This window comes from Lactuca serriola, chromosome 5 (genome assembly GCF_051521515.1).
Source record: "Lactuca serriola cultivar US96UC23 chromosome 5, Lser_US96UC23_V15, whole genome shotgun sequence".
NCBI lineage: Eukaryota > Viridiplantae > Streptophyta > Magnoliopsida > Asterales > Asteraceae > Lactuca > Lactuca serriola.
In genome coordinates, this window is record NC_136412.1 from 190,454,416 (window position 1) to 190,469,633 (window position 15,218).

The 15,218-nt window shown below is 40.1% G+C and overlaps 1 protein-coding gene across 1 annotated transcript; it reads right to left on the minus strand.

The window, feature by feature from the left end:
- Positions 1-2,361: 2,361 nt before the first annotated feature.
- LOC145050044 (uncharacterized) lies at positions 2,362-3,333 on the minus strand. The gene has a single exon (XM_078998362.1). The coding sequence runs from the start codon at positions 3,331-3,333 to the stop codon at positions 2,362-2,364; it is 972 nt and encodes a 323-aa protein (XP_078854488.1).
- Between the last annotated feature and the right edge of the window lie 11,885 nt (positions 3,334-15,218).

A 15,218-nucleotide genomic window follows, 5' to 3' on the forward strand; every position in this document is an offset into this window, starting at 1 on the left:
TGATTTCCAAACGGAGGTTAGTTCCATAAGAGTCGACGGTTTTAGTGTGGAAAACATTGTCAAGCGGCACCAGGTTCTTTCCTATAGTGTTGCTAAAAGGCCAAAACATCCACCTTCAAATCTTCCGACGCTACTGTTTTATCCATCGATTCCATCTTTTCCGATTTTACTCCCAAAAATAGAAATGTACATCCAACAATCAATCACCAGCCAAACCTATGTCTCAATCACACTCGCAAACCACGTCCTCTCCAAGAAATTCCCAAACTCCAACACTATATTTTCTCAAATTTCCATCCATGTCGTCCTCAGCCTGGTCGCCACCACTTCTAATGGCCAACCACTCGATCAGTTGCTATCTTTTCTCAAAACAAAATGGATCGACAACCTCAACTCTCTTTCTTCGCAGCTTGTATCCTTGATCTTCGCCGATGGTAGCCGAAGTGGTGGCCCATGTTTATCTTTCACAAACGGCCATTGGGTTGAGCAAACCTTTCTCTTAAGGCTTCTTTCAAATAGGTGGTGGATGATGGCATAATGGTAGGCGAAGGAGGAAGAGAAGGTGAGAAATGGATAGGTCTCGTGTTTTCCTTTGGAGAGAGAAAGAAAGAGACATTAGGTTTGACTCTGTAAAATCGAGAAACACGCCTATATTGTGGTAATGGGGTAACGGGGTTACCCCTTCATTTTGTCAAAAGTGACCAAATCAACCCGACCAAAAACAATTTTTTCCCTTAAAAGACACGTAAAAAACTTTAAGGACTGAAAGGGTAAAATCGAAATACATAGTAGGGTCGTTGCATCATTTTCCCAACGACAAAAATGTAGATATAGTCCTCGTGACTATTATATTTTTAATATATTTTTTTTATGTATTATTTATTATTAAATATAGAAAATTGCCTCTCTCTCTCTCTTTCTCTCTGTGTGTGTGTGTGTGTGTGAGTGTGTGTTTTTTATCCCCGGTACATGCAATATAGAAATTATAGAATTTTAATGATTGTATGGATCAAATTATAGTAGAATAAAAAAGAATTGTGACGATTTGGTGATGGAATACCAAGTGAAAAGTATGGAAAATTTGTAAGATAGTGGAGATTATATGGGATAAGATTCCGCAATTAATTAGGTTGTGATGAAAATTTATCCTGGAAAGAGTGTGCCAAATATAGAGTTCCTTGGTTTTGAAATATTATGAGCCTGATCATTATTTAGAGGAAGGGGTTAAGCCTGAATCTTAAGACTTTGATATTTTGGTGTGGTCGAAGCTATACGCAATAATGTATCCCCAACTGCAAGCAATAACCGTGGATATATTGGCCATTTATGTCCTTACCGTTGCTTCTGAATCCTCATTTAGTGCAAGTGCAAATTGACAATTCCACACCATGTCAACTTAATCCAAACACAATAGAAGCTCTAATGTGTTCACAAAGTTGGTTGTACTAAATTGTTAACAAAGGTATTCATTTGTTTTCTTATTATTATTTCTAATGTTTTTAATTTATTAATAACTATTTTTGTTCTATTTAGATGAAGGTGTGTCATTTACCTCATATAAAAATCCAAGTATTTTTGAAGATTACGATACGGATGTTGAAACTTGACTGTCATAACGAAACCATTTTTATGATTATAATTATAATTGAATAAATTATAGTTTTTATCATGAATAAATATTATGAATTTTAATTTTTACCCAAATTAACAATCACCAATAACATATAAACAACGAACCATCAAAATGACCGTGTGAATGTGTTAATTTAGGAGACCATATATAGGGTGAACGAAAATCATCAAAGAGATACATCAAGTATTTCAGCTCATAAATTAAAAGGAAAAAGACTACGCTAAATTCTCAAGATGACAAAAACGATTTCATCCAATGTAAACCCACCTTTTTGATCTATTAACAAAAAATCATAACAGGATAAAAACTATCAATTATAAACTGACCGAGTCATTAAAAAAAAACTACACACAAATAGTAAACATGGGTCAATAAGTAAAATCATAATTGGGAATGGAAAAAATACCACCTCCATATATAGTCACCACCATTTTCTCAAGAACATTTTCAATTTACACAAAAGACATACAAAAACTCCTTCATACGCAAACACACCATGCCAATATGCTACACATAATGAATCAGACATCGATTATAAAGAAAAGGGCAAGACATCACATAAAAGGGATATATGATTAATAGTTGTGCAACTTGAAGCAAAAGGGTGTGACAACCAAACAATTAATTGCAAATTCCAAATACACGGATGGTGATTCTCAACATCTGAAAATATAAAAAAACAAAAACAAGAGTGCTAAAAACCTGACTATTTCCTTTTATCAGTAACGTCATGACTGAGGGTCAACCAACGACTCCCGTATAATAGCAGGAATAGGCCCGGTGTCGATATTAAAAAATTCATATTCATCTCTTGTCTCTTCAAACGGCACCCATTTCATTTTGCCTAAATCCACTTCATGAACATTGTAAGAATCTCTGAAATAGGTTTCCATCAGAGTCAGATTTTCACCCAAACTTACAAACTTCGATTTGAAGAAGTTTTGCTTCAGAAAATCCTTGGCTTCAAGTAACGTCAGTTTGGGCTCTGGATTGAGTCTCATTTCACATAAATGTCCTACTTTCCATGAATAATGATCAATAGAGTGTAAGGTATATATCTTCCCCTTGAAAGCATGTATATCAAAGATGTTGGAAGTGGAAGACACATGATTCCATGTTCCTTCACCCGCTAAAGAAAACCATATCTGACAAGTGCATCTCTTTGAGATAAAAAACACACATTTAGATGTTGAAGATGAAAAGATAAGGATAGCACTAACTCTTGATTCACCGCTATAGACATATGCGGGGACACGAGGGAAATGAAGTTCATGTCCTGTGATAGGATTCACAAGCCAGAAGTCCCTGGTTGCCCACCCATACAAGATCAAGTAACCACAAATTAATCCAACATAGATCCTTCTTTTAGAATGGGGAATTAAGGATTTGAACTTTCTTCCTCCAAAGTCCTCCAAGCAGTACTCTTTCTCATTACCACGAGTAGAGATACGCATTAACATGGGTGGTTTGGATGCCATAAACCTTTTCTTGTTAGAGAGTGAGACTGACCTCCATGACTTGCAAACTCTGCTGAATGCAAGAAAATCAACAACTCCAAGTTGCATCATAACTATAAAAAGCGCATCATGGTTAAGATCTGACCATGGTGCTGCATTACTGTTGTCACAAGTCTTGATCATGTTACTACTTGATGCATCATCATGATTCTCGTTTCTAGTCATAAAACTTGTATTAGCCATTCCTACACTTGCCACAGTAAAATAAACATTTCAGAACATGGTAATGAAAAATTCGACATAACGTATACAACTTACAAGAGTTGCACACATATATACAAATGCTTATTATATTAAAAGAAAGTCAGGACAAAATACTAAGCTAAGATGCCTATTTCATGATTGCATCGATGAGACAAGTACATGTCAAATTTTAACTAGAAAAACCCAAACTATAAGAAAAATATCAAAAAATAATAATATAAAAATAAATAACCTAATATAATGCAATTAACATAAAAGTTAACAAATCAGCACCATATAAAACTAAACTGGACCAATTCCAAGTTTATAAGTAAACAGGACACAACTGCTCTCAAATATTTATATGAACAATTTGCAGATAAAAAAAATTTAGGGTTTGGTATCGACGAAATTGAAAGTGGAGTAATGATAATAATGATTATGGCTCTGTCGCACTGGTCACGAGTTAAAACGAGAAAAAGGATATGTATACATTAGCATCCATATTCTCTCAAATCACATATAAACAAACACGCACAAAATCGAGATGTACAAATAATTTACCTGATCGAGTAAGAATGTTGTGCCGAGGGAGAGGGATTTAATAATTAACGGGAGACTTGTTCAATCAGGATTGGAACGCCTTGGGGGTTTATTATTGAACAAGATTACTTGTGTAAAAAGTAAAAACTGAAAACCCCTGCAGAGTTGTTCCTAAATTGCCGAGTAAACCTAAGAAAAAATTATAAAAAATAAATTATAGAAAATACCAAAATAGCAACAGAGAGAGAAAACGTAGTCTACTAAAGAGCGCCTACTTTCTCGGTCCAAACTTATGGTTTGGGGTTTTGTATAATTTTTATTTTTCATTTTCTGTAACAAAACCGTGGGATGCTCTTCCTAAACTAGGGTTTTTTAAAAAAGAAGATTTTTCAAAACCTACAGTTTTAAACCTTAAAAATAATGTTTTGTATTGTTTGTTTGGTTTTTTTTTATATATGTATATTTTTTATAGGTAACTAGTGTTTGGTAGAAGTTGACCATTATGTTGGTTTTGACTACTATGTCATACATATTTTTACTAGTATATATTAGAAGAAGGTTATTTTTTAGATTAAACATAATTGTTCTTTTTTATTTTCTCTCTCAAAAATCATACTATGAATTCAAATGAGTATTTCATGTTGCTTATTACCAACAAAGATGGAGTTTGTTAACTCCCAACTATTATATATATGGTCACAAGGATATCGATAATGTTTTGTTATGCTATGGAATTTACATGACCATCACATTCACTAAATTTGTTTATTTGGTGAAAACTAAGACTGATATTTCAGATGAATAAAAAGTTAGGTTGTCATATCAACAGCCTGTAGAACTATATTATTGTGTTGTTGTTGATGATCATAATATTGGAAAGTTGATTAATGTAATCGATATCGTTGGAGGTAAATTTGTGTATGTGCATGTGGTCGTGTATGTGGTGGTTGAAGAAGGTGATCGGGCTAAAGAAGTCGTAGATAGAGGAAAAACATCTACATCTAACATATTCAACAGAAAAGAGAGCAACAACCCAATATCCACTTTTATAACTCCACATATACCTCAATATCATAGTGTTGTTGAAAATGTAAATATAGTGCCACAACCGATTATGCATGTGGAACCATTGAATTATAAGTATGTCGGTAATGATCCTATTGGTACATATCTTAGTGATGTGGGTGCACATGATTACTTTTGTAACATCCCAAAATTTAAAATCAAGAATTTCATTTTTTTTATTAAGTAATTATAAAAACCAGTAGTCTAAAAACATCAATAGTGTCATCCCAAATCATAACCGAAACTAATACGTCAATAACCAAAACATGTCATAAGAGTACAACTCCCAAAGATCTCATAATGTGGATAATCATAGTGTGATACAATATGATCATGTCAGTTCCTTTCCTTTCGAAGTAGAACTACCTTAAACCAAAACTAAAAACTATAAGCACGAAGCTTAGTGAGTTCCCCCATCATAACACACACCATACAACATAATGCCTAGCATATCCGGGTGCTGGCCTACCCCTTCGGTCTCCTTCAACCGGTTACTGTTAAGTATACCTTGTTGCTGGCCTACCCATTCGGTTTCTTTCAACCAGATACTGACACGCATATATGGGTGCTGGCCTACCCTTTTAGTCTCTTTCCATCGGATACTACCTAGCATACCTACGTGCTGGCCTACCCCTTCGGTCTCTTTCAACCGGTTACTGCCAAGCATATCTAGGTGCTGGCCTACCCCTTCGGTCTCTTTCAACCGGGTACAGGGTCTATTTCACCCCTACTACTACCACATAATATCTTAGCACACAAGAATATAAATCACAACAAATAGTGGCATACCAGAAAATTATCACAAAGACAATCATCTTACTATAAACGACAATAACTAGGCCAACATTGGTGCCTTCGACCCACTGATACCGGGAAGGTAACTCACCTCAATTGAGTATGCCAAAATCGTACTCCTCAGATGGTTCGAGACTCCTTTCCCTAAAGTAAAACAAATTCCTTAATCAGATATTGGATCCAACTATGACTCCCTTATGGCCCAACTTCTAATTTATATCCCAAGGCAAGGTTCCCTAATCCTTGCGTATTAGGCCTCTCTCTCCCAAGGCCTAACTTATAGCCAAATTAAGGCCCACATCCATTCCTTTAAGTTTTAAGGCCCACCAAGTCCCAATACCATAGATCCTAGGTCTAAGCCTAGAGGCCTTACTCCATAGTGGGTGTTGGGGCCCAAAAAATTCAGGCCTAATATCCTAAGGCCCAAAAACACCTTTGAACACTTTGCATGTGTATGTACGACGTACCTGGCACGTACGCTGGTCTTGACCACCTTGGGGAGACTGACCCAGTACGCGCAGCGTACTGGCCAGTTTCCTTAGAGCCCTTTGTAACTTAATCCATTAAGTCCTAACATCCAAAACATAGATCCAGGTCCTTTAAGACATCCTAAACCATAAAGTTACAAACTTTATGTCTTTACATGCATGGATGGGGGTCGAGACATGATTGAAGTCCTTAAACACACTTTGTGAGCATCTAACACTTGCATGGTTGTGGCTTAACGATCAAGGAGCGATTTTTATGGTTCTAAATACTTCTAAGAGGTCAAAAGGACAACTCTTATTGACTGAAACTACTAGAATACAAGAAATCTCAACCATGGAGTCAAAATGCCACACAAAGCACCCCAAAACTACAACTAAGCATGTAATGGTCAAGTTTGAAGCTTGATACCTCAAATGAGTCAGGAAAGATGCCAAACTCCTGGATCTACAAGCCCCTTTCACATTCCTGCTCCTTCTTCTAACTCCTTCTTCTTCAAAACCACCAAAAATCACCCAAAAGTGCACCAAATTAGCTCACAAAGCATGCAAGAGGTTTAGGGTTCGATTTCTACTCTTGTCGAGAATATCTACAAGCCTTTTGATGTAGTTCAGGACGTCATCCACCTATATGTCCTCCAAAGGAACCACCGCGGAATCATCGGTTATGTACTTCTGCAACTATGAAATATGAAAAGTGTTGTGGATTTGTCTAAGCTCTTCCGGAAGGTCCAACCATATGCTACCTTACCCACATGGGCTATAACCCTGAAAGGTCCGATATACCTGGGGCCCAACTTCCCTCGGTTTCTGAAGCAGCTAACACCTTTCCAAGATTACACTTTTAAAAGGAGCATATCCCCGACCTAAAACTCCAAGTCTGATTGGCGTCTGTCGGCATAGCTCTTCCATCGACTCTGGGCCATCTGGAGTCTACTCCGGACCTGATGGATCTTCTCCATCATCTTAAGTACCACTTCGATACTCCCCATGACCCTCTGACCAACCTCACCCCAACATATTGGGGTCCTGCACTTCATCCCATAAATCATCTCAAAGGGAGGGAGGTCGATACTGGCGTGGTAGCTATCATTATAAGAAAACGTTACCATAGGAAGGTAGGTACCTTAGCTACCACCAAAGTCCAGAACGCAGCCTGAATCATATCATCTAATGTCTGAATGGTCCAATCGCTCTGACCTTCTAAGTGTGGGTGGAAAGTCGTGCTGAAGTGTAGACGAGTACCCAATTCGTCATGAAATTTCTTCCAGAATCTGGAAGTGAACCGCACATCCCTGTCAGAAATCATAGAAACTGGCACCACATACCGAGCTACTACCTCCTTGATGCAGATGTTTTCTAAATTCTTGGCCGAAATTCTCTCTTGAATCAGTATGAAATGGGCGCTCTTGGTCAATCGATCCACAATGACCCATATCGCGTCAACCCCACGTGCCGTCCGAGGTAACTTCATAATGAAGTCCATGGTAATCTCCTCCCATTTCCACACAGGGATATCAAACAGCTGCATCTTGCCATGAGGTCTCTGGTGTTCGGCCTTGACCTTCCTACAGGTCAAACACCTCTCGACGTACCAGGCTACATCCCGCTTCATGCATGGCCACCAATAATCAAGACGAAGATCTCTATACATCTTCATTGCTCCGAGATGAATGGAAAATGTAGATTTATGCACCTCCTCCATCAGGATTTGGTGCACACTACCGAAGTACGGAACCCATAATCTACGATGGAGTGTCAATAGCCCGTGGCTATCATAGTAAAAGGAGGAAATCTGACCCATGATACGCTCACTCTTCTGGTGCTCCTCGTTCATAGCCTCCTGTCGAGCCTCCCGAATCAACTCCGAAAGCGGAGTCACCACTGTTATTCTCAGACAGATTTCTATGATCGGAGTCGTGACTGCCTTGCGGCTAAGAGCATCGGCCACCACATTGGCCTTCCCTTGGTGGTAAAGGATCTCACAATCGTAATCCTTCACCACATCCAACCAACGATGCCGCCTCATATTAAGATTTGGATGGTCCATCAAATACCTCAGGCTCTTGTTGTTTGTGTAAATGGTACAACGAACCCCATAGAGGTAGTGTCGCCAAATTTTGAGGGCGAAAACGACGGCCCCCATCTCCAAATCGTGTGTCGAGTAATTCCCTTCATGAGACTTCAGTTGCCTCGAAGCGTATGCGATCAAATGACCCCGCTACATCAATACTGCACTTAAGCCTATGATCAAAGCATCTCAGTAAACCACACAATCATCAACACCCTTTGGCAAGGTCAGAATCGGTGCTTCGCACAAACGCTGTCTGAGAGTCTCAAAAGTTGCCTACTGCTCAGGCTCCCAGCTAAATGTCGCTGACTTCTTGGTCAGCCAGGTCAAAGGAACAGTAATTTTGGAGAAATCCTGGATGAATCTCTGATAGTAACCCGCCAACCCAAGGAAACTCCGAATCTCGGATTGAGACCTCGGAACCTCCCACCTCATCACAGCCTCTACCTTGGCCGAATCGACCAAAATACCATTCTGGTTGACAACGTGCCCCAAAAACTACACCTCGCACAACCAAAACTAGCACTTGGAGAACTTTGCAAAGAGTCTCTCCCTCCTCAAAGTCGCCAACACCTCCCTGAAGTGCTCTTCGTGCTGCTCCTGCATCTTGGAATACACCAAGATATCGTCGATAAAGACTATCACAGACAAATCCAACATCGGTCTGCATACACGGTTCATGAGGTCCATCAATGTGTTAGGAGCATTGGTGAGCCCAAATGGCATCACCACAAACTCAAATGGCCATAACGAGCTTGGAAAGTCGCCTTCTGCACATCCTCGTCCCTGAATACCAATTGATTATAGCCCGATCGTAAATCAATCTTAGAAAACGAAGATGCTCACTAAAGTCGGTCGAAGAGATCATCGATCCTCGGGAGTGGGTAACGGTTCTTCAATGTTAACTTATTCAACTCCCGGTAGTCTATATACATCCAATAGGATCCGTCCTTCTTCACAAATAGAATTGGGACTCCCCAAGGCGAACTGCTCAGCCTGATAAATCCCTTGTCTAACAGCTCCTGCAGCTATGTAGCCAACTTCTGCATCTTGGGAGTAGCCAACTGTCACACCCCCAAACCAGAATGGCGGAAACATTCGGGGGTGGATGACTTCACGTAGCACCATAACAATTGAATATTGTAAAGAAAGTAACACAACCATCATATTTATATAATAATAATAACGTATATTTTTGTGTTATACATATTTACAAAAGAATATTACAATATGATGATGTAAAATGTTTAATAATAAACGTCCTTAGCGTTCCTTCTTCAAAAGTTGGTAGTTACATGTATTACTTATTCCCTGAGAAATACAAGAGGTTTCGAAAAAGTGTCAACAATTAAGTTGGTGAGTTCATAAGTGTTTTGTATTGAAAAGTATGTCCTTTTGGTAGAAAATCGATGAACGTGGTTTTCAGAAAATCCAATATTTTCTATACATAGTTTGAAAAGTTCCCAAAGTTGGAGTGCGTTAGTATTTTTCGTACTTGAATGATAAAGATAAACTTTGTGTTCAAAATAATGTAAATACTGAATGCATATATGAATCTCGTAAATCAAACTTGTTTTTATACTTTCATGTGAGTCTTATAACCATACTATTGACACAGACTGCCTGTAACAACATTCTTCAGATGTTGTAGTGTTATGACATTTGTCACCCCAGACCTACCGGTCTAACTGTAGCTAACAGTTTAGGTGCGGGGTTGTCAATCCCGTATAGATCTATACACAAGTATCACGCTCTCCCTCCAAGAGATTATGGTATATAATACAGGACTTGAAATGCATACATAAGAGTACGTTGAAGTTTGAATATCTCACATCACTTAGTATAAATAGATTTACGATAAGAAAGACTTTACTTCATTTTTGTTGAAAGTATCTCGTTTTTCAAGATGTATACGTAAGAATGTATGAATAACTTGCTAACTATACCCATTATAGTTTTTCAGAAGGTATGTTCCATTTGGTGAAAATAACTTGATGATATACTAAACTTTATACGTAAAGTAAGATGTTGGTATCGATAAATAATAAGATAGATGTTTCATTTATGTTTATAAAATGATACGTTTACTTGTGTTGTACTTGTATTCCCCCCCCCCCCCCTCTAAAACATGTAAAGACTTGAAAAGTAGGGGTATGAAGTCACTTGTTTGGTTTGAAGAGAGTGGGACTAGAGTCGAGCAGAACTTCAACCGCGGAAAGCTGCGTCTTCGAGCTTCTCGGGGATCTCGGTAGCATAGAACCTTCGTCGGAGGCTGGGTGCAGAAATCGAGGGTGTCGGGACGGCTTCTGGTACTTGTAAATGTGTGAGAGTGAGTGTGGGTTTGAGAATGTGTGCCAAAAATCCGGAGCTTATGCCTTCTATTTATAGGGCTGGAAAGGCGAGTATGTTGGGCGTACCAACGGAGTACGTTCGGCGTACGTGTTACGTTGGGCATAACTTTGCGTCATGGCTTACGACTCGAGTCTAGCTAGGCGTAGAGCTGCAGCCGATGGGACTCGACCCTGCACCTGAGTACGTTGGGCGTACTCCTACATTACGCTGGGCGTAATCCTGGCTTCTGTCTTCTAAATTCCGTAACTTTGGCGTACGGGCACCGTTTTTCGCGTTCTTTATATCCACGCGTAGGTGAGATTATTCTCCACAACTTTCATTTAGACCCCGTCGGCTAGTTTTGAATTTATTTTTAATGATATGTTTTTAATAGGCCAGGACTGCTAAAGTCCGTTAAAAATTCATAGTTTCTTTATCCGACATCGGTTTTCGTTTGTGTTTTTATCATTTTACTCCTATTGTGGAGACCTTCAACTTTCGTTTAGGTTGCGTTAGCTAAATAACACTTGATCTTCAATTCGAGTTTTTAGCCCTCTACTACTGTTACGAAACTTAGAAAATTCATAACTTCTTCATACGAGGTCCGATTTGGGCGATCTTTTTATGTACGTTTACAGTTTAATGAACTCTACGACTTTTGTTTAGATACTTAAGGCTAAAATGCATTTTATTGTAATTTCACTTTTTACGTTAAGTAGTGTTTTACCGGGTGTGTCGTAAATATTTGAGTGGTTATAGTTTCTTCAATACAACCCAGTTTCGAATGTTCTTTATGTTTTTGGAAACCTCGGCACGATATCTAACATTTGATGCATCCCAATTTAGATATTTGAACACTTTATTTTTGAGGTTAATTTCGTTGATTCCAAATAGTTTTCGTCGTGTTTGACTTTTGAGTGTTACATTGCTTTTTGGAAAATATAGGGTTGTCACATCATCCCCCCGTTAGGGGAATATCATCCCAAAATTTAATCTAAGATAGAGTTTACAGGTTAGGAAAAAGATGCGGGTACTTTTGTTTCATCTGATCCTTGCATTCCCAGGTGTATTCAGGTCCTCGCTTGGCGTTCCAGCGGACCTTTACAATAGGTATGCGGCTTTGTTTAGTCCTTTTTATTTCCCGATCCATGATCTCTACTGGTTCTTCTACGAATTGGAGTTTCTCATTTATTGCAATTTCGTCTAGAGGGATGACGAGGGTCTCATCGGACAAGCACTTCTTTAGGTTTGATACGTGAAAGGTAGGGTGTACATTGTGGAGTTCCTGAGGTAATCTAAGTTTGTAAGCCACCAGACCGATCCTGGCAAGGATCTCAAATGGTCCGATGTATCTAGGGTTCAGTTTCCCACGCTTTCCGAAGCGTATTAACCCCTTCCAGCGCGAGACTTTTAGTAGGAATCGGTCTCCAACTTGGAATTCTAAGAGTTTCCATCTTTTATCTGCGTAACTCTTTTGTCTGTCCCTTGATGCTTTCAGACGTTCCTGGATCTGAACAATCTTCTCCGTAGCTTCCCTTATGATTTCTGGCCCAGTAAGCTTGTTTTCTGTTGCTTGTCCTTTTGCTAGTTGTGTGTCCCCCACTTCAGCCCATCACAGAGGTGACCTGCATTTACGGCCGTAGAGGGCTTCGAACGGGGCAGCCTTGATACTAGTGTGGTAGCTATTGTTGTACGAGAACTCGACCAAGGGTAGATGGGTGTCTCATGCTTTGCCAAAATCGATTACGCAAGATCTCAACATATCCTCTAGGGTTTGTATGGCTCTTTCAATCTAGCCGTCAGTTTGTGGGTGATAAGCAGTACTCATGTCTAGTCTTGTTCCTAGAGATTTTTGTAGCGACTGCCAGATCCTTGAGGTGAATCTACTATCTCAGTCCGAGATAATGGATATGGGCACACCATGCAGTCGTACAATCTCTCTGAGGTATGTTCTAGTTAGTTTCTCCAATTTATCCGTTTCTTTGATTGGTAGGAAATGCGCTGATTTAGTTAACCTATCGACGATCACCCAGATGGTGTCGAGTCCGCTTGCCGTCTTGGGTAATTTGGTAATGAAATCCATGGTTATCCGTTCCCACTTCCATTCGGGTATTTCTGGTTGTTGCAACAATCCTGAGGGCTTTTGGTATTCTACCTTGACTTTGGCGCACGTCAGACATTTACTCACGTAGGTAGCAATTTCGGCTTTCATGTTCGGCCACCAGTACAGTTTCCTGAGGTCGAGATATATCTTATCGGAGCCGGGATGTATGGACTATCGTGTCTTATGGGTTTCGTTCATGACGACTTCTCTAAATCCGCCAAACTTCGGCGTCTAGATCCGATCCATGAAGTAATGAACTCCATCATTCTTGACTTCAAGCTTCTTATCCATTCCCCTTAAGGCTTCCCCTGCCACATTTTCAGGTGTTAAGGCTTTTATTTGGGCTTCCTTGATTTGTGTGGACAGGTGTGAATGGATTGTCATAGTTAAAGATTTCACTCTGCGGCCCGAGTATTCCTTCCGGCTGAGTGCATCGGCCACCACGTTAGCCTTTCCGGGATGATATCGAATTTCGCATTCATAATCATTTAGTAGTTCTACCCACCGTCTTTGTCTCATGTTGAGTTCTTTCTGGTTGAGGATTTGCTGGAGGCTTTTATGATCAGTGAAGATTGTACATTTTGTGCCGTAGAGATAGTGCCTCTATATCTTTAGAGCGAAGACGACTGCTCCTAGCTCGAGATCATGCGTTGTGTAGTTTACTTCGTGCGTCTGTAGTTGCCTTGAGGCGTAGGCGATGACCTTACCTCGTTGCATCAGGACACACCCGAGTTCTTGGTTTGATGCATCGCAATAGACCACGAAGTCCTCTGTTCCTTCTGGCAAGGTTAGGATGGGCACACTACATAAGGCTCGCTTTAGTGTCTGAAACGCGATGTCTTGTTTTTCTCCCCAGTCGAAGGTCACACTCTTCTGAGTTAGGGTGGTGAGTGGCTTGGCAATCTTTGAAAAGTTCTGTATGAACCTTCGGTAATACCCGACGAGTCCCAAAAATTGCCGGATTTCTGTAGGGGTTCTTGGAGTCGTCCAACTCTCTATTGCCTTGATCTTAGAAGGATCCACGTGTATCCCCTCCTTGCTTACTACATGACCTAGGAAATCTACTTCCCGAATCCAAAATTCACACTTTGAAAATTTTGCGTATAGCTTCTCTACCCTCAATGTTTCCAAAACATGGCGGAGGTGTTGGCTGTGTTCTTCCTGGCTTCTTGAATAGATGAGTATATCATCTATGAACACGATCACGAATTTATCCAGGAAGGGAAGACATACCCGGTTCATTAAATCCATGAATACCGCTGGTGCATTTGTCAATCCAAAGGGCATCACTACAAACTCGTAGTGACCATTGCGTGTTCGGAAAGCCGTTTTGGGGATATCTCCTTCCAGTACTCGCAGTTGGTGCTAACAAGATCTTAGATCGAACTTTGAGAAGTAGCTCGCTCTTTGTAGTTGGTCGAACAGATCGTCTATGCGCAAAAGGGGATATTGGTTATTGATCGTGAGTTTGTTCAGCTCCCGGTAATCGATGCACATACGAAAAGATCCATCCTTCTTCTTCACGAATAGGACCGGTGCTCCCCATGGTGAGAAGCTCGGCCTGATGAAGCCCTTGCTCAGCAGCTCATTTAATTGACTGGACAGTTCCTGCATCTCGGCTGGGGCTAAATAGTAAGGCGACTTTGCTACTGGAGTAGCTCCGGGGATTAAGTCAATTCTGAACTCGACTTGGCGTTCTGGTGGAATTCTAGGAAGATCTTCTGGGAAAATGTATGGGAAGTTGCAGACTTCTGGAATGTCTTTAATGTTCTTTGGTTCTTATTTTTGGTCTACTACGTGGGCTAGAAAGGCATGATATTCCTTGCGAAGATATTTTTGTGCTTTAACACAGGAGATGATTTGTAAATTTGAACTAGGTTTGTCTCCATATATGACAAGAGTTTCGCCGTTTGGCAGATTGAGGCGAACGACCCTTTCGTGACAAAGTATATTGGCATGGTGAAGACTTAACCAGTCCATACCGATGATTACATCAAAAATTCTTATCGAAATGGGCATAAGGTCGATTTGAAATAAGTGCTCGTTTAAATTTAATGTGCACCCTACGTACATATCGCTTGTGCTTTTCGTTTTACCGTTTGCCATTTCTACAGTGAATATTTTATTGAATGGTTGGGGTTTTTGATTAAGTAGGTGTTTGAATTTATGATTCAAAAAACTTCTCTCCGCACCGCAGTCAAAGAGTATGCATGCATAAATGTTGTCGAGGAGAAACGTACCCGTAACCACCGTGGGGTAAGCTATTGCCTCATTTTGACCTATCGCCAACACTCTTCCAACACCGCCAACATTCGTTGCCTTGGGGTAGTCCCTCTTGAAGTGCCCAGTTTCTCCACACCCATAACATGCCTGGCTTACCCCAGTACCAGGGACTTGAGTGATTGGTCGCGCTGGTGCCTTACAGAAACGGGCAGTGTGCCCTTTCCTGTCGCAGTTTTTACAGTGCATCTCGCGGCAATTACCGTGGTGA

Excerpts from the sequence above, each read along its gene's own strand:
- LOC145050044 (XM_078998362.1), bottom strand. The coding sequence starts at position 3,333 with ATGGCTAATACAAGTTTTATGACTAGAAACGAGAATCATGATGATGCA.